At 39.2% G+C, this 25,588-nt stretch overlaps 1 protein-coding gene across 4 annotated transcripts in view; it reads right to left on the reverse strand.

Annotated features, from left to right (window-relative positions):
- The window catches only part of mcu (mitochondrial calcium uniporter), a 64,908-nt gene that overhangs the window by 18,073 nt on the left and 21,247 nt on the right, over nt 1–25,588 (reverse strand). For 3 of the 4 annotated variants that reach the window (XR_009769496.1, XM_061690905.1, XM_061690902.1), the window contains exon 2: nt 17,346–17,459. Coding sequence is in view for 3 of the 4 variants with exons in the window: in XM_061690905.1 (XP_061546889.1) it covers nt 17,346–17,459 (114 nt within the window). In the remaining variant the exon portion in view is untranslated. The remainder of the gene's footprint in view (nt 1–17,345; nt 17,460–25,588) is intronic. The other variant, XM_061690904.1, reaches the window with a different exon arrangement.

The following is a 25,588-nucleotide window of genomic DNA, read 5'->3' on the forward strand; positions in this document are numbered from 1 at the left end:
GCTACTTCTGTGTTGTCACTTCTATGTTTATGACTATACTGCATAAAGGCACAAAATTGAAGTTTGGCATTAACAACTGCAGGATAAATTCAGACCAAAAGTCCAGATTTAAGTCTCACTGGGTGTTAACAATCATGCTATGATTCAAAAAATATAATTGTAGGTCTACACAGTTTTAAGTAACTACTAATATTTGGTGACAGCATCTCATAAGGTAAATAGGGGTTTTTAAGGCCATCAGAACTCTTACAATGACTACGGCTGAAAAAAGCTATTGTATGGAATTCTGCTATATTCTGCATCGTAAGTCAAACATCACGCAAAATCACTAAAGGTGCTTGTTTTAAAAGAAACCATTGTTTGCAGAACGATATTGCATGTGAATGTAGCTGTGTTTAGGGATTTGGTATATATAATTATTTTACAAAAAGGCCACACACAAGCAAACACACACACACACACAGCTCCAACAAAATATTGCAGCGGAGTGGCATCATGAACATACGCAAATATGATTGTGACGTGTATGTGTGTCCATCTGTGGTGAGATATCTACGCGTGGTTGCAGGTGGCGTTTGTGTTTTTCCACCCGTCTGTTCACCAGCCTGTTTGACAGCAGCAGTTGCAGGACGTCTGAGAGAAGCAAAGCCACCACCGCCACCACCTCACTCTCTCCACATACTCACACACTCCTCCCAATCGCCCCGCACTCTCTCAGCACACAGGCACCAAAATACTGTGTGAAATATTTAAGAGCCTAGCTGCAGTCAATAGCGCAACAACCTTGGAATCAATGTCATGTGACTAAAAGAGTGAGAGAAAGTGAGACACTGAGCACAAACAGGAGGACGGACAGATGATCTGGAAGGGTGTGACGGCGGATGAGACAGAATGGGAGGATAAATGGAGCAGCAGCAGGGGAGTGATAGAGATAGATGATGGCTGGAGTAAAACGGTGAGAGTCACGAGTGTGCTTGCGTTTCAAGCCATGTGCTGCCGTGCCCTGCAGCAGACTCGCACAAAAACACACACACAGCCTCGCGTCTTAAACATGACTTTCTTCTACTGTGTGCGTAAATTTATCTTTGTGAAGGCAGAATTTTGATAGCGCTCTGGTATTAGACCTCATTGGATTATAAATTTGGATTATGTTGATCATGTATTTACCGCACAATATAATTTCTGGGAGAGCTGCTTTCAGATTTGATAACTAGGAAAAGTCTGAGTTGTTTTTGTGACTAAAGAAGAAATGCAAAATCCCTTTTTTTGTATTCCAACTCTCACTCTGGAACTGAAAACCTGTCTACTGACTGACAGAGGTTTGGCTTTATTTCGAATGAACTGAACACAGAATGACAAAGCAGTTTAACATCTATTCTCCCTCAGAACACCTCAGGGAACAAAAAGTTGAGCATTTGGTAAATTGTGCAAACATGATATAGCAGTGTTAAAGAATAATGTCGCTGACATAATTCCCATTTCATGATGCCCTTCCGGGGAAGAGAAGCACTCCGTCATTTATCTGCACAATGACTGCATCCATCTATGTGCTAATACGCTTTTCTGGGCTGATACATCCCAGATAATGTGGCTGATTTCCCAAACTCATTCATACAGTATATACAGCAGCCCATGTTACTTACTATCAACGCTACGTTAGAGAAGCACACAGCACTCATTCTCGGAGGAAATGGAAATTGTTTTAATATTAATCCTGTTTATCGGACACTACACTTTGCTGGTTGGCGTCATAAAACAAGGACAGATTTACTGTCAAATAGATTAGGGGTCAATTTCCCAGCGGTCAAGTCATTAAGTGCTCCATCATGTTGGTATGACAAACAAAATCTAGAACCATGGTCAAGGTGGGGGGTTAGCGGGAGGTCACACTGGAGCAGTTCAATATGTGGGCAATTATTTTCTCAGAAAAGAAACACTGAACACATTCATCCCCAACTCACTTACACCTCTTCCATTAACCAAGACTGCAAATGCTCATTAAATGTACTGATGAGGAGCTGTTATATACTGTAGTAGTTAGATAACACAGCAATCAGCTGTAACACCCACTTGAAAATTTTGAGAACGATTTCCATGTGGATTGTACAGGGAAAAAAAGTGGGGTTTATGAGCTATTAAATTAGAAAGGCAGTGTATCTACGATCTCATCACTCGTGAGAAGGAACGAAAGCAAACGAGGCTCCCATTCGTTTAACCCAGTGAGCCAACGGAGAGTCTTTTTTTTCATACTGTTATTTCCAGATTTATTGCTCTTCTGTATCACATTAAGGGAGTGCCGAGTCTCGTACTTAAATTTTTTCCCCCTCTCACTTAAATCGGTGTACATAATTCCCTGTTTCCAAGAAACATCCAAATGTCGAACAATTGAATGCAAGAAACAAACACAGCCCTGTTTGCAATAATTGAATTCACCCAAGTTGTAGCTATTCTATATATATTTATATTCAACACTTCAAAACCCAATTTTGGAGAATATTCTATCTATATCTACTTATTTTAATATAGCTTCAATCAGTTTACTTTATAAATAGCTAAACAGAAGATTACAAAAGTGCTGCTTCTCAACTCAACTTAAGAAGATAGCATCAGAATTGATCCTACACATTATGAAAATAATTAATGTATCCTGTCTTGTATCATTGGTTCAAGTAGGTAGTAGTTATGAAACCATTTTACAGGAGATTTATATCATGGTCGACTGTCGTTTCCAGAACCGGGTTGAATTTATGCCAATACAGAAGGAAGTCAAAAACACTGAAGCATGGGTATGGCACTTAGTTTAAAATGTCTCAAGCCCAAACGAAAATAAGAAACTGTATCTGGTATTCCACTCAGTAGTAAAGTTTGATTAAGTCAATGTTTTTCCAGTTCTCTTGCTACAGTTCTAATGAGTACAATGATACCAATCCCTAACTTTCCCTCCAGGTACCTTGCAGACTACAACTACACCCAACTAGACTACACGTTGAAGGGCTTAAACATAGGCACTGGAAATTAAATTAATCTGTCATAGAACTCCACCTTAAAATAAGTCAGCCACTCTGCACCTGCCAGGGAAAGAACCTGAATTGTGGGCGACAGTTATCACAGTCAAACTTATGCAACAGAGAAAACACTGAAAGCCTTTGACAGATAATGAAATCTCCAGTACCATTCTTCAACACCACAGTATTACACAATCTCCGCTCGCATGCTGAGCAAACTGTTACAAAGCACAGCAAGCCAGACATAAGACGGGACAATCTGATTTCTCCACTGCAGTGCAGAGTTAACTGCACTTTGGCTAGTTCAAAAATCTAAATGCTACAGCGGTTACTGCAAGTAATAAATAGATTTTAAAAATTCCATCTTAACTTTGATAAATTGCCTTTCAGACCCTGGGTACGAATTGATTAATTAATGCCTACTTATGCCTTGGATAATCCACAGGATAAAACTATCTGTAGATTAAACAGTTCCTATACCTTCACCATCATACGCCCACCTCACATGACTTCTCCACACCTTCCTGGGACCAAAAACACGACAATGTGCTGCATTATTAAACAGCAAAGCAGGCTTTCAGGGCTCAGCACTAAAACCAGTGATCCATTGTGGTATACTGTACTCTTTAAAGAATTCGAACCAACTGAAAGGCAGAATTTACTTTTATTTTTAAGTGCTCTGACCAGAGCAGAGCAGAAATATAAAACCGTGTTTGCATGAATAATGTGTTTAACACAGTATACACAAAATGGTAAACCAAATGCATATACTGTAGAAGTGTCGTGAGCAGGTGCTCATTTTACAGGCACAATATGACCCTTTTTGATCGCTCATACGGCAGATGGCACTTGCTGCTTGTGTCCGTGATCATTGCATTGCAAGTCACGCAACACTCAGCCCTTTCCCGAGCTGCTATAAAGCCTGGACGAAGCACAATCTCCCCTGCCTCCTCATTCTCCTCTTTCATCAGTTTCACTCAGAACCGGCAAAGACATACACAAATCCTGATCTTAAGGTGATCCTACTGGCCTGCAGCTCATATACAGCAAGCACCCTGCATCCCAATCAATGCTGCTGAATAAGCACTCTTTCAGTCCTAGTATGCATCTCTAATTCTTTGTTCACACCATTATCAGTTTCCTGGGTAGTCTGCAGCTACCTTTTCTGCCTACCGAACCTATTTGGGACTACAATTGTAATATTATGTCCTGACCTAGATTGTGACTGACTTTGAATGGACAAATGTTGAATACTGTTCAATAAGTTCATGTCCAACTGACTGCTCCTTGACTGCTTTGAGCGGAATGCTTCTGTGTACATCGATTTATTTTGCTGGAGCGGCTCGAGGCAACAAATAAAGACTTTCTACAGAGGTTTACAAAAATGTCAAGCTTTTGGATAGTCTGCCAAATCTGGTCTCCCTCTAGGTGTGAGAAAATGGGCACAAAAATACAACAAACATTCATTTGGGGATTTTTGGGTACTCCATGATGGCTGTTATTACAACACACATTAGCATTAGGTTGTCACCAGTTTTTCTTCTGGATTGCTGAGGGATATAATTTGTCCTATTTTTCTCATTGCTTCTTCATCTCCTACCTTGCCTTTAAAACCTGGCCCAAAATGATTAATAAAACATTGACATTAAAAATATGAATCAAATCTGAATCAGATTGTTCATTTGTATTGGAAGCCTCTTTCACACAGCGTGTAAAATATATTATTTTCTTGTTTTTTTTGCCATGTCGCTGTTCGTTATAACAGACACAAAATGGGGAGACAATGTCTCCATGCCCATGTGTCCAGGGGGGGGAGAGAGAGTGAGCGAGAGAGACAGAGACACAGAGAGAGCGACGGCTGGAAATCGGACTCCATGGAATTGCTGCTCTCTAACTTCTCGGCTATGTCAGCAGCTTGGTCTGAGTTTAACTTCCCTCCAGTCCACATGGACATGGCATAGCATGCAGCAAGAAGTGTTCTAATTAACTGACACAGACTGGACCATGCACTGTGGGGATGGCTGCAAAACTTTAATTCATCACTTTTTCCCCAAGGATGGATGCATTGAGAAATACACATCACATGAAACATATTATGATACACTGCCAACAATATAATACATTTGAAATGCGTACAAAGCAATACGCTTCACTCCAATTAAGATGGGACAGAATCCAAGCTGCTTGCAAGTGGGGCATTTAAAAAAAAAAAAAGGACTTTAATCACATTTTCATCCAAGAGTCTTTGAGCCAGCCGCGCTTCCATTACGAAACCACAACGGAGGTGCTCACCACGCAAGCCATTCGGCAAACACAGAGTTTCGAGGCCCATGGTCTGCTCAGATTCCCGCTGCTCGGTTACAGCCAAGCCAGCCGCGCTCCCATCACAAAGCCGTGACTCAGCGAAGTAAGCAATGGTTTAATAAAGTATCACTTCAGTTGTCATGTCACACAGTTTCACTTTAAGACTTGTGGTATTCTCAAGAAAGTCTTATTTATTTTTAATCCATTTATTTTGTAGTTAACACAAAGAGGTAACATGTCCTACTTGTTTATACTCACCAGACTCCATGTTTTCTTCATTTCTTATTTCTTCTTTCTCCTTTTACCCCTTGTGTTTGGACCGAGACACCATATAACTGTAATGCCTCGTGTTACAGGCTACTTCTAAGTGAAATGTGTGTCAAGACTGTTCGAAAAACATGCAATTGGATGTCAGTTAAAATGTCAGTCATGACAAGTTGCTACTCTAATAAGTTACATTTGACTGAAACATATGGCATGTTAAAAATAGTTTGCGTTTTGAACAATATTCAGTTAAAATGAAACACATATTCATTGTCATTGCAAGACAATGCCATTACCAAGTATCTGGATTCGGTATCGTCAAGTACTCAAATCTAAGTACTTGTACTCATACTTGGTCTAAAAAAAAAGTGGCATCGGCACATCCCTACATGTAGTTTAAACTCAAAATAGTGAGAGGTTTGGCCGCTGACCGCAGCAAATGTATTTGAGATGCAACAGAAGATGAAACCACTATAAATGAGATCACTGGCTTTCACATTATCGGCTATTACGACAATGAATGTGTATTGTAGTTTCTCCATTCCTTACACATACAAAGTGTCAGTATTTTTCTGCCATCATCTATATATTTCCCAGCCCTCTGGTTGCTGTGAAGAGCTTGCTCCCCACCCAGTGACCAGCTGCTCCCTTGACCTGAAAACTAGAGGTTTCAGTGAGAGGACATAATGTGGAGCGAGGGTGCTTGGCTGAGCTGGAGTGTTACCTGCCAACAGCTGAACTGTTGTGTTTGAGCTAGCAAGTGAACTAAGTTTTTCAACAAATAGTAAGTAATAACACTCAATATATACTCCGATCATTACCTGAGTTTTAATATTGGACATTAGCACTGAGTGTTGTTATGGTCATATCCCCAACACCCTCTATATGGCTTTGATTACACCGACAGACAAAACTAAGAATGTATTTAACTTATCATGAAAATTAGGGATGTCGCGATCCAACTTTTTAAACCTGAAATCCACAACTATGTTTTGTTTAAAAAAGTAATTTTCATCCAAGCCACTACTAGAGGAGTTGACACAATGCTGATTAACCCTGTCAAATCCTCTAACATCTTGCTGTATTTTTCAATATTTGATTTATTTATTTTTTTATTTAGTGTCTACCGTATATATTATACGCAAATGACGCAGCAGAAATGAGGGCACAGAAATTAGGTATTTTGCTGAGCAATATGGGCAGAGCGCAGCTGTAAAAAGCTCACAAAAAATATTATTTTGAGTTTCTGTACCATTAAAAATCTAATAATTGCAGCGTAAACAAAAACAATAATAAAAATTGCCACAAATGAACAACATCTACCTCTTTTCGAGAAGCCATTGCCTCCCAGCACACGTGGTCATAACCCAGCACTCCTCTCATCCTTACTGGTCTGTTTTTATTGCTTTTGTTGATCCTTATCACATTTATTAGAATATACAAGTTAATTTGCTAGTGACCCAGCGATATGGTTTGCGAGAACCTTTATTCACTTGATTATAACTGAGCGTCGTAACACTACTGCCGCTTCAAGACCTGTCGTGACATGCAGAGTTTATCCCTGCCGGCTGCCGCAACTTCCTTAATCTCCCTATGGACCTCGATCGCCGGTGACGTACATCTGAAGTCCTGAGACGTGACAAGAAAAGCATGCTCGAGATGGGAAGAAGAGCAGGACGACAAGTGCAAAACGTATTCAACGTCTGCAAAGCAACCCCATCCGCTGCCGCACATTGACCCATTGGATATGTGGATGCGCGTTTGATGCTGCACAAATAGTATGTTGCACTTTATCACATTTATTAAACCATAAAAAGATTAAAAGTTGGAAAAAGAGTGTTGAACGGCCGGTGAGCGGCACAAACGTACATACGTATACCGCCTGCGTACATTTTGGCCACAGGCTTTGCTTTTTTTATCCACAGGAACATTATGAATATAGTTAAGTATTGTTGTAAAACACAATGATATGTTTACTTTATAATGTACATTACTGAAATGGTTTAGGGGGAACCATCTCTACATTAACAGGTACTGTAACACAGCAGTGCTTAGAGAACAGATATGCATGTTAGATATTGAAGTACTCTACTGACAGTTTCTCTCGCCTGTTTTATTCACTTCACGGGTTTCAACAGCTCTATTATACACTATGTTGGTGTATATCCACCCGCGCGGGGTTGGGAGAGGGGGAGAGGGGGAGGCGGGGACAGTTGGACTCGGCACAGCCTTCTTCATATCGAAGCGACGGACTGCTGATTATAGCTGTAATTTCCGATCCGATACTGCTATTGCAGCGTTGAGTTTTGGGCGATATCGGTCTGATCTTATTGCAGCAATAATCATACTGTACATTATTTACTAACTTTGTAAAACTGAATGTTAGAAAAGGCTTGATCAAGTGGTATTACTCTAACAGAGAACAATAATCAGCAACAGCAGGTATGAGAAAAACTGGCCAATTTATTATTAACCAATGGGTTAAGTAACTGCTGTGCATATCTTGACCTCTGACAGGGAGTGTGGTGCATGCGATGAGATACACACTTGTAATAATAAAGTAAGTAGAAGAAGTCACGATCGAATATTGTTATTATAACTCGTTTTTCAGTTTGAAGAATATATGCCAGAGACATTGTTATATTGCCTGTATGTATGTATTTATTCAGCGTTTGTGTACCCATCCATCCATCCATTTTCTGAGCCGCTTCTCCTCACTCGGGTCGCGGGCGTGCTGGAGCCTATTCCAGCTATAATCGGGCAGGAGGCAGGGTACACCCTAAACTGGTTGCCATTCACACCTACGGGCAATTTAGAGTTGTCAATTAACCTACCATGCAGGTTTTTGGGATGTGGGAGGAAACCGGAGTGCCCGGAGAAAACCCACACAGGCATGGGGAGAACATACAAACTCCACACAGGCGGGGATATTTTGAGAGCTATTAGTGCCGCGAGTCCCATGCTAATTTTCCTGAGCTCGTCAATGGTGTTTTTCATTCATTGTGTGTTAGCTTTGAACTAGCGATTTTTGTGAACAAAAATGAAGAAAAAAATGAAGGCTGTGACGTATTTGAATGTTCAACAGGTGTAATTCTTTTGTTATGTGAGTTTAGTTTTACAGTTAACTTCAACTGGAGTTAACTGGAAACGACTTTAAGCAAGCAAAATTCACTCTTACTCCTTGCTACTATGTTAGCACCTAAGCATCCTGTTGTTATGATCACGTGAAATCTTCCTGCCGTCACTGCTGAACATAAGTGCTAGAGCGGAGCGTGGAATGGACTTCCTGTACAGTATAAGAGATTTTAGATCCCTGTTTTCTTACTGACATCGGACCGATTTCCGAGCTCAAAGATCGGATAGGGACACCCCTAATGAAAATTAAATACACATTCTAAACTCTAGCAAACTGACACAAAGACACCTTTTGTTGTGTTTTAAAATTACAGAAATAACTACATTGAACTGAGTTGATTTTATTTATGACTTCAAAATCAGAAAAATTCATACCACATTTAATTAGCCGCTTTATGCATCGGTTTTCATTAGGTGTTCCTCTTATTTTTCTCTGCATAAAATTACACATGGTATCTTTCATGTCTTAAAAATAATCTAATTGAAATGAAATTAAATGCACACAAGCAAAAGCAAAGAGTGATGAGAAGGCGAACTTTCAGACAAACAAGTACAAGCAAACTTACAAATTCTTATTTAAATTGTATTTGCAAAATATTATGATATGCTGTGATTTATTAAGCCATACTGCATTTTATCTGTGACACACAACTGTCATTTTTCCAGTCCACCACTTAAGTAGGTGATCTGGGGCAGAGATTCTCTTGTTTTTGTTATAAGTACAATGTAGAATCCATATGATTTTAAAACTACTGTTTTTAGGTCAAATAAGACTGTATGTGCTTTAAATGTGGATTATTGTGGCAGTTATTTCCTTTTCTTACACTTTATATTTCTACTCTTATACTGGTCAAGGGAGCATGCTGTGTACGGCAACATGCCAGGAGGGATGCAGTAGTGTAGGCACTGAAACCGGCTGTTCAACCTCTAATTTGTCCTAATAGTAGCCCTTGGAGACGAACTCAATTTACACTATTATCAACAACAGTTACAGAAAGGAAGGGGTTTGCTTTAAGGTGCCAAAAGGATCTATGGAAAACTAGCAAAGCGAGAGCAATGAGGAAATGTTGGTGCCTAAAGCAGAGCTCACTGGTCAGCATCCAAGCTCAATGGAAGCCAAAGAATGGCAGACGAAGCTCCATCACTCATCGAAGCCAAGAAGGAAGGAAAGGTGACAACTTGTGCTGCATACTAATACAATGAATGGGAATACTTAAGCAGTGAGATATGAAGACAATGACTTTGCTCTGAGGATTATAGAGATTTACATGCTAAATTTGAGGTCACTGTGTCATTTAGGGCACATGAAAGGCCAACAATAGAGGACACACTGAACTGAGATTAGAGGAAAGGGACAAATTTAATAATGGTCTTAGTTGGGCTGCGGAGTTGGATACAGCACTAATCTCAGCTGACTTTATTAGCCATTTTTCAGAATTAACAATGCTCCTTGCCTGCATGTGTGTGGTCTGTGTGCTGTGTTTGTCATCCCTCCCAGAGCTGGCAGAGCTGGAACCAACACGTCAGACACACAAGAGGCAATGAGATACTGCCTGGGACCCTTTTGCAGTATGAAAATTGGACTGTCTGGTTATTTGACTGCTGCATCCATTCTCTAAACCCTGCAGGTGGCAAGAATTATAGATTTAGAGATGCTGGCCCACTTTTCTTTGCGTCAATGCGAGTCAGCAAGTGGACCTGTACTACCTGCAAATATTTGACGTTTTTTTTTTTTGGGAGAATTGACTACAACAAAATTCACCTTAATTAAAGCAAACAGGAGCCATGAAGCCCTTAGAAAATAGCAATGATATGAACTGAGGTATATAGCATTTTATCCCGAAGCAAGCAAAATACTTTGAAGCAATGCCATGACATTGTTGTCACATTATGTTTTTTGTCCATAATCTCGGCTTTGATTTTCTCATGTAAAGAAAAATTTTCAGAATGAAGAACAAATTTTTTGGATTAGGTTTCTTGAGTGATTGTGACGCTATTGAATAACAGCAAAATGTGATGAATAACGATAAGAAAATATGTTTAGCCACACAGTAGCATTAACAATTACCTTTCGTAGCTGAAGGGAAAGTCTGGAAGCATTAGTCTTGCTTCTGAGATATTGTTTACCAAAACCTGCCTAAAAAGCATGTACACCACTAATTCCCCTAAAGAGTTAAATAATTCGCTTCCAGCCTGCAAAAAAGTGTTGAATTTGTATTACAGTATATGGACTAAATGGCGTCACTTCGTTCAATCAAAGCAGTTTTCCAAATAATAGATGTGACTTATATACAGTGGTGACTATTAGAGGGATTAATTTGAAGCCAACAGTGACAATAGGTTAAACTATAGATTCTAAAAATGTAAACAAGAAGTTAAAGATCTAAAACAACTGAACTTACCAACTTGTTCAATTTGCAAAATCTAGGGAGGAAAAATACAAAGGCATCAAAGGCTGAAATAGTTTTTTTTTCAATGGATGCTGTACAAAGGTCAATACAAAATAACAGAGCTCAGCATTATGCAAAACATTATACACACTAGTGTGACAATACACACTGGGAATCCAGTATTAAATGTTGACAACAATTATGAGGGAGAGTAACCGAGGAAAGTATTTAACATTTGAAAGTATGAAAATATACAACACTAAGCTGTTGTGGACACCCTAAAATTAATACTCGGTTGAAGCACATTTTGCTTTAATGACAACATTCAGTGTTTACTTACACCCCTTATTCATGAGTTAATTACAGTATCTAGCCTCCTTATTACTATGATCTATACAATAATTTACTGAACTTAAACTAATATATTACCAATATTCTTTACCTTACAAGACAAATTAATTGGAAAAATAAGTATTAATATAAATTGTTGTCTATACTATGTATTCCTAAATTTACATACAGCATACATACAAAAAGGTAAGACTAAATGAGAAACAAATAAAATGAAATAAATAATAAAGTAATTGAATAAGCAGTTTAAAAAAAAAAACACCAATGAAAACATTTCATTAATAAAAAATAATCATTTTCACACTCTTGCAAAAGTCCTCCAGTTTCTTGTGCACATCCTATTTCAGATAACCACAAATTTTCAATTGGTCAGTAGGTCTTGGATGGGGCTAGGCAATTTCACAACTTCAATTGTTGGATGTATGCCGTTATTTTGATGATTAAAGGTGAACTTGTTCTTAAGAGTCATCTTGCTAGTGACTGAATGATTCTCAATTGCTTTTTGTATTCAAAGGTCGGTATTACCATTTTACACAAGGGCAGGTTACACTGCGAATGCTATATTGTTTCAGCCGTGACAATCGGGAAGAAAATGTTAAATTTAGTCTGGAGATGAATTTGAGATTGCCTTTTCCTCATTTTATCATCAGTTTATGTCCACAAACACTGGCAGAATATTTCTGCGACTAGATGCAATCCAGCTCTGTGGAGCAGGAGCTGGTATAAACTCTTCCTTTAAATATATACAGTACATGCTTTCTCATAAATTGTCCTAGACAGCTTACTGGTGGAAGTAAACATGTTTTGAACTTTAAAATTCACCCCCTAATCTCTGTTCACTTTGCAAACCACAGCTGGAGAATGTAAATAGCTCAAAAGATATCCACAAAATTACTAACACGGAAACACACACACACGCAAAAGCAACACAGTCAATCAATAGCGTCATTAGACATTGTAATGGCATCTCAGCCTTACAGGCCACTGTAGGCTTTTCTAAGCCATCAAGCGTTACTGATCCATGTGATATGATGGAATAATCAATTTCATTTCAAACCCAATGCTAGAAAACTAGCAGAGCAACATGGTCAAGGAGCAGTTTGGTTATATAAGACCTATTGAGGGCATTTAGTTTTTTCTTTTGCTCGCTGACAAATGGCAATTGAAATGCTATAACAACTTTTACGACTCTTCCGCTTACAACAATGGAAGAACAGCTGTTAAGTCAACTTTTAGTTGAGGTAATTAAAGTTGAACAAGCTTTACAGTTAAATTGTGAAAGTGTAAACCTTCATTCATTATGATTGTAAAACTGATTGACAGAAATATGACAAATCACTTTTATTTCATGTATTATTTATTTCCATATGACTATGACAAATAAAGAACATAGAATTTTAGCTCATTCCTCCCACAGGAAAGCATAGTGCAGATTTATAAAAATGAACCTTCAGAGCCGGCAAGAAAGTCCAGTCAATCTTTCTTTTTAACGATTCCACTGTTAACTCTCATTTGAGCTGCACACATATTGACACATAAATTAGTGTAATAACAGTACCAGGCTGCACAAACAACAGACGGGGTACGTTTGTGCAGCACCTTTCTACCTGTAAAGGAGACATTCTGCTCTTTCACATTTTGAAACAGTTCCCAGGTGTCGTAACATGCTGGGACACGCTTTCGTCAAAATACCAATGATCAAGCACTATAGTACACTTTACGCACACTATTATTTTTCTAAATGAAATAAATGTCAGGGTCCCAATTGAGAAAGAAATTACAGTGGATCCTCAATTTAGCTGGCCCAGAACCAACTGACTTCAGCTTTAATGGACAGAAAATTATGTCCCGTTAGAACTCAAAACGCCCCTTTCTAGCAGACAAAGTCTGTTGCTTCCAAAATTGTTCGCTGTTGTTTCCTGGCCCAATCAACAAACAGAGATAGGTACCGATATTTCCAGGTTGTGGTAAAGGTAAGTTTAGGTCAAGTTTAAAACTTTTGACATTTATTTACAATATTATTGTACTGAACTAGGTGTTTTTAGGCCATCAAAGAAGCACTTCAATTTAATGGCAAACAGCTATAACGGGTGACCCCTCCCCCTTATTAGTACGTTAAATTGAAGTTTTGAACTCCCAATGGGCAAACCGTTCACATTCTCTCCACAGTTTGTGGCCAATCAACACAAATATCAAGGCACAAACTTACTTTAAACTTGAGAAAATGGGGAGAGAGGGTTCACTACTTCTGTTGTGTTGGGCCAGTGCAATGTGTCAACCTAATTGCAACAAATTCCTTTTCTGACTGTCTTAATAACCCACAAGCTTTGTAAAGGAAAAATATCAGTCATTGTGCTCAGCAACTAATTCCGTTACTACTCCACCCAAAGTTGTACACTGACAGAGGTTGGGAAACACTTGTGCATTTCCATGAAATAATAATACTCATCTTCCTTACTACCAGGAAGAAATAAATCCCAAAGCTCAAACATGAGTCAACTACAAAGAGCCTGCCAAACACGCCTTGCTCAAGAGCTTTGTGTGCAACCCCAACCTCACCTGACCAGGCAACATTTCCAGTGATTGCTCTTCTTTCCACAACGTCATCTATTTCCGGAAGTACAGCACAAAAACAAAAAAGAGCTTCCTGATTTCATTAAGGACCCAAAAACCTCCTTGTTTAGCTTTCAGTCCATCCACACAAGAACTGAGTCGCAGATGTGTCAAGAGGTCAGAATGTGAATGATTCTGTGTGCGTGTCTAGCCATCAACCAGTAAGTCTCATGGGAAGCTGCAGCAAAATTGATGGATGCCAAGCAGAGACGCATTGATGAATTGGGAGGTTCTGCCTTTGCCAAGGGGAAGATAAGTGCTGATGCTGCACTAATGGAGAGATGGAGAAGGATGATGATGGAAAAGAAAAGGAGAAATGAAAAAAGGTGAAAACAATACAGTACAGCTGGTATACCAGGCCTAGCTAGAACTGATGATGGCAAGGTGAACTGACTTTCATTCAGGTTGATATAAGATATTTCAGCTTTGCTGATTGGTCCGCCTTCCACGACAAGCCCTGGCAAGGATAATACTCCCAATTGAACATCCTGTGTCTCATCCCTGAACAAACAGCTAACCCTCTGGAGGCTGCGTGTCAGGGGAGAGGGACACTTGAGTGTTGACTGATTCCCTCTTAATGATTCAGGGGAGGTTGACATGAGAATCGAGTGATATCAATTTCAAACAATCCATGTTCACACTGACCTGTAACAACATAGCCATGCCAGGCCAAAAGTTGGCAATGTCACTTTTTAAAAAACCCATTACAAACATGCACGCCAACTGGGTCTCATCCAAATGTGTCTTTTGAAAGACTTTATTGGTGTATGTATTTGTCGATTAGTTGATTGTTGAGAAATCAAGTCCTGTAGCTGTAAAGGTCAAATGGAGTGCACTCCTTGGCTGCGACTTGCAGAAGCTATTCTATCTCAGGTAGTTTGTGACCTAAAGAAGTGATGTCAACTAAGAAAATTCACGAGGATATACCTTATCGTCACTCATCCGGAGCAGCGTTCAGCTGAAACAACAACTGTGTCCCTATGAAAAACCTCACCACTGACATGTACACAAAGAACAAAATAATACCTTTTTCTGTTGTTAAAGAGGCCTTTCAGGCATAGCTTGGGGGACTACATTTTTGTTTTCTACTACGAAGCAGGAAAAGAAAACATTTCCTCTGTTCTCATTCTCCAATCACCCACTACAGTCAAATGTAAACACAGGCCGAGGGCTGCCTGCACTAATTTTTCATTGTACAACCACCCCCACCCTACACACCTTCTCTATTTCATAGGCCAATGATACAAAATACATGTGTGCTCCAACACAAATAAAGCACATTACAAATTTGCTCACTCCCCCAAAGCAAACCAACACACGTACATGCAAACACACACATACACACAGTACGAGTTGCTGGGCTAATTCACGATCCAGAGCAAAACTATAAGCACTAAAGGAACAACTATCCTGTTCTCATAACATTTTCAACCTAAGCAAACTGGTTTGTGGACCAAGAGCTTATCTTGGTGAAAAAATATACTCCCTTGACCTTGAGTGGATTTTTAGAATACCATACGTCTGCATCACTGGATATGAGCTATGAAACCCGAATGTAAAGAGTTGTGATCTTAACAGGCAAAGTCAAGATAATGGATAAAGTGGCAGTGCAGAAACGTGGAACACAGATATGGAAAAGTCTGCTGGCAACAATACAATAGTGTTGATAAAAGCAAATGGAAAGCAAAGCAATTTAGACCCAGCATTGGAGTCAAGACTGTTTTAAACTGTTTGAAAGGGATACCATTTTTGTCTTTTCACTCCACTCAAGAGTGCAAATTTGTGAGAATGTGACGTATATTCACAGATAACTTTCCACTTTTATTTACTAAGAAAAACAGACAGCTTGTAGACAACCTATGTATTCAGTTTTATTACATGTACAAAAAGCTACATAATAACCATAATCATAAACATCATCATCATTATTCCATTTAGTTCTTATTTCACAAACTCAACATTAATCAGAATACTGTATTTTTTACTACTGCCGGTACATACAATGTATTCTTATTTTAAAAATTGGGTTTAATTTCTCTTTATTTGTCAGTCAACAGTCATGCTCATACATAGTGGCAAGAATGAGTCATCATTGTGGTATTTAAATTTCTTTCAATCTTGTCTGATCTTTCTAATTCAGCAGGTAGACCACATGTATATTTAGTAAAAACAATAGTCAACAGACTAATATTTCATGTGACTGTAATTTGGTTTCATTACAGCACAGATTAGCTGTGGCATCGCTTCTACAGTTGTATGCAATGGTCAAAAAAGGGTAGTGCAGTAGTTTCTGTAGCTGGTCTGCGATCAATTCCTATTCAATGCCCCATGCCCAATCACTTCTTGCAATGGTGAGCGAGCAGATAAACATTGAAAAGGTAAAGTCTGAATTTTAGCGTGGTCAATCTCTGTGTCAATATGTCTTATGCTCAATGTATACACAACAAAATCAGCAATTTTCTTCATGTTTTCTTTGCTTGATGTAGGACACTAAGTTGAAATAAAACACTATGACCACAACTTCTGACTTTTGTGGTTGTATCACTTCCTGTACAACTTAGAGTTTAATAACTATTAACTGCAAACTGCAGTAGTTGTCCAATGAAAGCCACAAATTACTTAGTTTATCTGTTTTTTTGGGCCAGGATAGTTCATAATTATCCTCATTTGTATTATGCTCATAAAGTTTGTGAAATGATCCCTTAAGTTCACTTAGTGGGTGCTCCAGAGTATTCATTTACATAATGTTTGGCTCTATAAAAGCAGACAACAAAGATGTCCCAAATATGATGCATATTTTTGTAATGTTTACTGTCACTCATGTTAATATCACATGCTTTCAAGCATGTTCACCGATTTACAACAGACTGCATTTCTGAATCGTACCAGGGTTTAGTATTGTCAAACCCATATTAAGTTTTTCTTCATGTGAAACTGGCTTCACATGACTGCACAGACTCCTTTAGATCCTCACCAGCAAGCCAGCACAATGACACCCCGATGGAGTACTTTGCTTTGAACACAGCGAATACATTTAAATAGATTTCTCCTGTTACTGAGCTTAATCAAAGAGCCGGGTGCTAAGTAGGCCTTGCATGCTAATGACTTGTAAACGGAATATTATAGAAACAACTATTAATTAGTTGTCAAAACAGACACATTTGAAAATGTCTATCGTAACAGACTTATATGGCTCTTAAAGGGCTTGGTAATGTCAATAATGTGTACATTTTTGTAATTCCAACTTTTGTAATAACACCTTTATGCAAACAAAAACACTAACCTCAGGAGACAGGGCAGTGGGATGCTGAGTGAAGAGTGTGGAGTGGGCTGCTGACCGGAGGCCATGTGCTCTCCTGACAGTCTGGCGAGTGAATGGCGCAGACAGTACCTCCTGCTAAAGAGAAGACACATGAAGAGAAAGAAATGAGTTACGGAACGTCATCATCGGCTGAAATTGGAAATAAAAAAGACTGTGACATAGCACAGCAAAACACCAGCAGGGTTTACAGTAGCTTCCTAAAAAGAGGATTAAAATAATGAAGCGTGAAAGTGGATGCTGTTTGGCTTCCTCTTTTCATCACTGACGACAGCGATTTACTTTTCGCTGAACTTTAAATACACCATGTGGTGGCAAAAGTCTGTGCGTCATCAAATACAACCAGTGTGTGGGTGTGGTGTGTGTGTGTGGTTAGTTACCAACCCGAATGAAAGACCTCCCATTAACTATTACAGAACCCTGTGTTTTTTTTGTTTTGTTTTTTTATTCCACAGAAGGTCTGATTATAAATCAAATGTGCAAAATGTATACATTACAACCTCTGAAGTCAAATGCCTGAGGAACGGATCATTTCTGCTGTATGTCCATTATTTGCTATGGGATGAGGTCGCCCAGCATCCCGGAATGGAGGGATGATAAGCAGCAGCATTTATATGTTAAAAACTTCACCAGTACATTTTAGTGGCATGTTTTATCAGGTTCGTCATTCAAACAACACAAAGGGTGAGCAGTGATTCTTACACATTCCAGCTTTAAATCTTATCTGAAACACACTTGGTTTGTCAACTAACATTATTTAACCATCTGGATAATATTGAATGAAATAAAAGGTCTGCAGCCACTTCTGTTCTTGTGACACTGCAGCAAGCTTTCATGCACACAGTAACAATGATGCAACGTTCATATACTGTAGTTGTTGCATCTCACACAAACATTTAAATGAATATTCCCCAAAGGAAAGAACAAATGTTCCAACAAATCAAGTGTATCACTCATGTAATGATGCAATGAAAAAAGGTATAGATTGGCTTTTTTTTTTTTTAATTCCATGACTATTTATCAATAGTCATACAATACAGACATTGGGATAAGGCTTTTTTCACCAATAATGAACCTTGATTAAAATAGTAGTAATAAGTCAAATCAAACGAGAGTTTAAAGCTAAATAAAACATTTACAAAAATACACATATACACAGGGAAACGGAAAGAACTTAGACAGGCTGGACAGAGCCAGACTTGGCAAAAATAATTTGAAGGTGCATAGCTCCGTGGAAAATAAAAACGGACACAGCCCTTTGGAGCGATAACAGAGGCGTCTGGAACACTCCACGTAATATGAGTTCACCTTTAATATTGCACAGGGAACATAGCCACATCAGACGAGTGGTTAGGAACAAAGGTCATTACAGTTACCAACTGTTTCCTTTATTTGGACTGTATATGTAAGAAACACACACAATTCATTCAGACATAGTATCTCTTAGAGTGGAGGCCACTATTTGATGTATTGCGTTAGTAACATCACCACTTGTTCTAGTGCAAAAAATAACAAACGTATCCGGGATGGTCCAACAATAATATAGACCATTAAGGCAGGTGATCTAGAGTTACCATGGCAATGAGAGATTTCCTTATTACAAGTCCATGCACCATTAAAATGGTTTTAAAGGTATTTTAAAGAGCATTCATGGGTTTCATTTCATGGCGTACTCATCTCTGGACTATAAGTGTAAGATGGGTCACAAGAGATCGCTATTCATGTCAGCCATCTGACATGTGAATTCATTAATGGTAATCATACAAATGCAGTTGGTGCCGATTATGTCATAAAATATCTACCATTCTGTGGTGTCCTCTTCGTGACAACTTTCAGCCTTGATAAATTCCCATTAAAAAGATGAAACAAATTATTGTTGCAGCAATATTGAACTAAGAATCTGGCAAAGTTCATATTCAAAACTAATGAGCAGCTAGCCGCAGTGCAAACTTAAGTGTGATTTCATTGTTTGAAAATCCTTCACACCTTCACCGGTTCAATACCAGTGAAGCAGAAACACTGGTAACAATCTTTTTTTCCGTCAATGACTGGAAGCAAGGACTATGCGGTAGGCAGTTAATGAAAGACTTTCCATAATTAATCAGAAATACGTTAGCAGGATTTTCAAAATAAACCAGGGTTCGCACTGCCTGTTCGCCACCTCGCCAAAGGCTAATTGAAACAGGGTGTGGCGAAGCGAATGTTGCACACGTTCGCCACGCTGGCAAATCAAAATCGCCTGTGTCAAAAGCCATTCCAGATAAAAGTTTAAGTGAGCGCGCTCATTCTGTCGTGTGTGAATAGTGTTAATGGTTTAGATTTACCCCCATTTTGTAAAATGCTTCAATATGCCATTCGGCCGCTGCTGGCTAAGCAGTCAGGCTGATGGGCTTGCCCGGCTGCGAGGAGCGGCGCATCGGGGAAGACAAGGCCCGATGGTGCTTGGCACCAAATTGAAGCATGCATATTTATTACCACGACATACGTTTGAAGTGTTTATGGTCGATGTCCTGCAATTCACATTAGTTCTTGCAGCTTTTGTAGTCATGTAGTCATAGTCATGCCCCCGTTATGTAATTTAGACCACTTTGTCCTGCATTTGAAATCTGTTACAATTATCTGACAGCTAAAGTTAAAAAATAAAGATTTAGAAAATTATTAAAAGATTTAGAATATGAATGTTTATCTTCAACAAAAAAGAGAAAATTCTCCCATTTCTTGAGGTAGATGAAGTCATGAAGATCCTTTTGAGGACTTTTAAATAACGAGTGAATCATCTCAACATTTGTACTGTAACTGATAAGAACATTAATTAACATTTATTACAGTTTACCATTTCCAAACCACTTAGCCCTTATCCCGAATGATGACTAGGTAGTCTTAATTGGGCCCTTGTCGTTAAAGGTGTCATATTTTACCAAACCAACATTTTTCTAGTAAAATTGGCTCTATGGTGCCTCAGTAAACGTGAAATATGAATTAAAATCCACGCATTCTTGAGTTCCAGACAGTTTCCTGCCGAGAGGCCTGACATCAGGTCATTAGAATTTCTCGATTTTATCTACGTCACTTGCAAAGATCTCCGCCTACCTCTCTGCTCCCGAGCCAGTGCTTTAAACATAAACACGTGTGCTCACATAAGTGGGTCTTCTACACGGAGGCAACCAATCAGAGGAAAGGGGCCGGTCTTGGCCAAATACGGAGACTATTATACTGTTTAACCACATTGGCTAAGAGGTTTCATGACCCAGTGCCAACCCTGTAAAACAACAGCCACTTTGTTTGGTCCCAACTCCCGACTCGGCAATTCAAGGCTTGACCACGCTCACAGTTCCAAAGAGGACACCACATTATAGCGCACCATTAAGATAAGCAGTGAACCTTGGTACTATGATCAAGTGTTGCTGCAGGATTATTACTATCCTTCAAGTCTCCTGTGACTACAAAAAGTGTCTATGAACTAGACACGAGACTCTCCTTCAGTGTGTTCCTATGCAGTAACAACTTATTAACACAAGAATGTAATGTAATCAGAGTGTACATTTACAAAATGTCTCTAAGTTAACAATCAAAATTAGACAATCATACCAGGACCAGTAAAAACCTTACCTACTACAGTGGCGTGAAAAAGTGTTTGCCCCCTTCCTGATTTCTTAATATTTTACGTTTGTCAGCAGAGGTGGGTAGTAATGCGCTACATATACTCTGTTACATTTACTCAAGTAGCATTTTGTACAAATTGTACTTGTCAAAGTAGTTTTAATACTGCATACTTTTTACTTATACTCGAGTATATATGTTAACAAGAAGCAGTACTTTTATTCCGTTACAATGATCTAAAAGTCGCGAGCGGCATTTACTTTTACTTGAGTCACATTACTGTCAAGTAACAGTATCCTTATTTGAGTACAATATTTGGCTACTCTACCCACTCTGTTTGTCACACTTAAATGTTTCCCATCATCAAACAAAATTAAATATTAGTCAAAAGACAACAGAAGTAAACACAAAATGCAGTTTTTAAATGAAGGTTTTTATGATTAAAGGTCAGAGGACAAAGATGTTAAAAACTTTCTTGATAACTCTTGATAGCCTCTCCCAGCTATCTTCGGGCGGGAGGCGGGGTACACACCGAACCGGTTGCCAGCCAATCGCAGGGCACATAGAAACAAACAACCATTCCCACTCACATTCACAACTACGGACAATTTAGAGTCCTCAATTAATCTACCATGCATGTTTTTGGGATGTGGGAGGAAACCGGAGTACCCGGAGAAAACCCACACTGGCAGAGGGAGAACATGCAAACTCCATTTTTAACCCGGGTCCTCAGAACTGTGAGGCTGATGCATTTTTTGTTTTAGGATATGATTTAAGACCAGGGACTGCGCTGTACACAGTGTAAGTAAGCAACAAAAGATTCAACGGAAAATTAAAAAATGTAGCGTGTCCCCCAGACATGTAAATGTGACTACTTCAGAGGTACGATATATAAAACATGAAGTCTGTAGAGCGTATTAACTGTGCCCTATCTGCACCATCGGGGCTGTGTGCCATGGAGGGGTGGACCAATCTATTTATGGAGAAATAAGAAGACAGCAGCTGTTCTCTCTAGATACCTTCTCTACAACAAACCAAGTGGATTCATACAGTAATCCATACATGGACAAAAAAACACACAGGTTCAGTCTCCTGACATGAGAGAACCAGCAAGTTAAGACACAATAACAACACGTTTCTACTTTCGTGGATACAACACAACAAACGGTCGGAATATATCTTCCTGAAGGAATATCAGATGCAAGGTTCTCACTCATTTCAAAACGTCAGTGGTCCTGTCCCTAAAATGAATGTTAGAATGAGCTGATCTGAGAGGTGTCTTGAAATTTGCTGACAATTAGAACTCAGAGTTTTGCTGATGTATTTTTTTTCCCAACTACGCCTGAAATCCAAATTGTATGGCCTCAGAGATTTGACTTTAAATTTTCCACTGTAACACCAGTCAATGTGAATTTGGTGATTCCTGAGCCCCACCTGGTTCACAGAAACACATACAAGAGTGATCAGAGACTGGACCCCAATACAGTATTCTGTCATCTCTTTAATTGAAGTCATCTTAAAAATCCTTACAAATATTAAACATTCCTTCGATTGTGTGGAACTGGTTAAACGTGTCTTCAATTAATGCAAAATGGAGTGCACCACTTGGCTACCACAAATACAGGTGCTGTTGAGTCAGTCTTTACAAGTTGCAGACCAAGGGAGAACATTACTTCAGCTATGAGAAGTTTAACTGCAGACATGGTAACTTTATTCTGCACAATCCAACACTGTCACTGAAGTGAGATCTAAGAATGTTGTAAGAGAGATACCTCCCATACTATTTACCTATTTAAAAATTATTTTAAAAACTATTATTAATTCATAATATTCTCCATAGTCAATCAAGGAAATTTTGACAAATGCCCATCTCGACATTGTACATTTCCCACGCCTGCCCAAATTGATGCCGCCACTATTAATGAAAGGCAATAACTAATTGGTAAAGACTCAGCTGGCTCCTAATGGTAGATATACCGTATCAAAACTCAGATGACTAATGAGTAATCTTACCTACCCTAGATACTACATAAAGTAGCTCTCCATGTTAATGCATGAAAGGCCTGTTAATGTGCTCACTTAAAGAGATAATTTTAACTCCAGGTCTCCAAGTGTCCTATTGCTAATCTAATTCCATCTGTCTCAACCAATTGACACAATACAATAATAATAAAAACTGCTCTCCCATGCACAAACGATGACTTTGGTCAAATTTAACACTTGTGCTGGCCAAGAGCAGATCACATGAGGCCAGCAAAGGTAGAAGCTACTGAGGGCTAATTACCGACAAATGAAAAGCTATGTTATTATTTCCTGGTTAAGTGATCGCAAAGAGCAACCAAGTACAGTAAGTAGCATGTTAAAGCAAACCTCCAGGTAAATGTGCGAGATAGCCATTGTTTACCTATTTCATATTTTCTTGTCCTCATTTGGTGTTGAATGTTGGTGACAATGCAGCAGCAAAGACAGAAATATCAACTGCACAATAAATGATGTGCTTTCTTATCCGACCGTCTCTCGTTCTCTTATCTTTCAGTTGCTTTTTCACCAAAAACAAGGGGAAAGCAGTCAGCATGCTGGAGAAGGGGAAATATGGCAGAGGGCAAGAGTCGGCAGGTGAAAGGCAATCACTGGCCACAGAAGATAAGGAGTGGAGAAAGGAAGAGTAAAATGAAATTTCCAACACATTAAGCACATATAGTAAAACCAGTGGCTACCCATGCAGAGTAAAGAGGGTGGGTGACTGCTGAGTGACTGCAAGCCAATGAAAGACTTTTGGAGCAGAGGAGAATTGATCCAGTCAGAGGGGCTTCCCTGGAAGTTCACTGATGACAAGCAGAAGCTCAAGGATGTAAAATGCATGCTCAGGAAAACCGGAGGGGGTTTGAAGGACTCAAACGATTCACACCGGATATCCATACAAATTAACTGAAAATTAATTTAAAAAAACATTTTTTAAAGCAAGCCTTTATTCACATCTGCATCTGCAGAGCTACTTGCAGAGAAGTGGCGAGAAAGCTTCCACATCGGTTTGCGTGCGCAATCAAATTGGGGATTTTTTTTTTCCCAATCGGTAATTATTTTGGGGTCATTGTTGACATGTTCAGCAGCTTTTGCTCTGTGCGACATGCAACAGTACACAAAACTCCATGTAAAAGTCAGCTTTACTGGTGCCACATCTGCTCTCCTGTGTATAATTGTAGCGAGATCAAAGCATGCGGTACAAACACCAAGTTTTTTGTTTTTTTTTTCTTAGAGGAAAGAAATTTGGGGGATTGGCAGTTATCTATTCACGTGGACAATGCACCACATCAATTAGGTGGAGCACGCTACCATTGAGGAAAAATGGAATTATCTTCTTTTTGTGGGTGATATACAACAAGCATATAATGCTTGTTAAGCTGGAAAGGAAGAAGCAACAGAAAGCTGTGAGAAAAATATAAACCAGACAGAAGGGGAAATGGCTGCTTCGTCAGTATCTAGCTTCACAAGTTATCGCCTAACAAACATGGAAACAGTCACCCACGCACATGTGTGATACGATCACAACTTTCATGCATACACGCATACAAAATCAGGGTAATGGAAGGTGGGTGTAAAGAGAGGCAACTCTCAGTTTAGTATCACTCACCGTAGTCCTGATGAATGAATGAATGGGCTGGTTCCAAACAGCCTTAATTCATTATGGAGAACAGCAACTTAAGAGGCTCTATTGCAGTTGTTTCGACAACAAAAGGGGTATAACAGAAACTAGCGGGAAAAAGCAGCCCTTCTGCCATTGAACATTTTCTAACATATTCCTTATGTTTAATCACAATAAACTGAATAAAATTATCACAAAGTTGGAAAGGTAGATTTAGCCAAAAATGACAGAACAAACTCCTCCAGGTTTATTGCACAATTTAATTCCTTGCTGTTCCATGTTGCTTTTAAATAGGGCTCCTTAGGCCTTGTAAGTAAGGATCAACTCAATATGAAGAAGAAGGGAAGGACAGCAACAATTTAGAAAAGACCTGGGGGACACCCAAAAACATTGCATGGAATGTGCAGTTTGTTTAATTTCCTACAAAAGGCACAAACAGACCCCTCTGGCCACTGGGATAAAGCGGACGATCAGCAGTGCAGAGAGCAGAAGTGTGGGTGTGAGGGGGAGGCACACAAGAGAGGAACCGAGTGAAAGAGGATCACAGAGATGAGAAAGGGCCGTGGAGGAGAAAATTCTGGCATCATGCATGTCTGCTGTGAGTGTCTATTCAAAGCACTTATCCTCAACATCAACTACCGACTGACACCGACACGGTGCATCGCGAAGGTCATTTCAAACTAGAAGACAGTGCATAAAATCAGCCTTCACCTCTCTTTGGATCTAAGTGGCTCTAATTATACACATCCAATAAGTCCTACACTATTTATCTGATGTACATATAGATCAAATATTTTTTTCTTCACAGAATTTAGGATATGCATCATGAGCGATTCACTGATAATAATCCAGTCAATTATGTGGAATAAATTGTTGATCAATTGTATTTGAAGCAATAGGGGTCAAATGGAGTGGACAAGTTCCCTACAACAAGACCAGCAGTGGCGCTGTTGATTCATTTTCA

Source organism: Phycodurus eques, chromosome 11 (assembly GCF_024500275.1).
Source record: "Phycodurus eques isolate BA_2022a chromosome 11, UOR_Pequ_1.1, whole genome shotgun sequence".
NCBI lineage: Eukaryota > Metazoa > Chordata > Actinopteri > Syngnathiformes > Syngnathidae > Phycodurus > Phycodurus eques.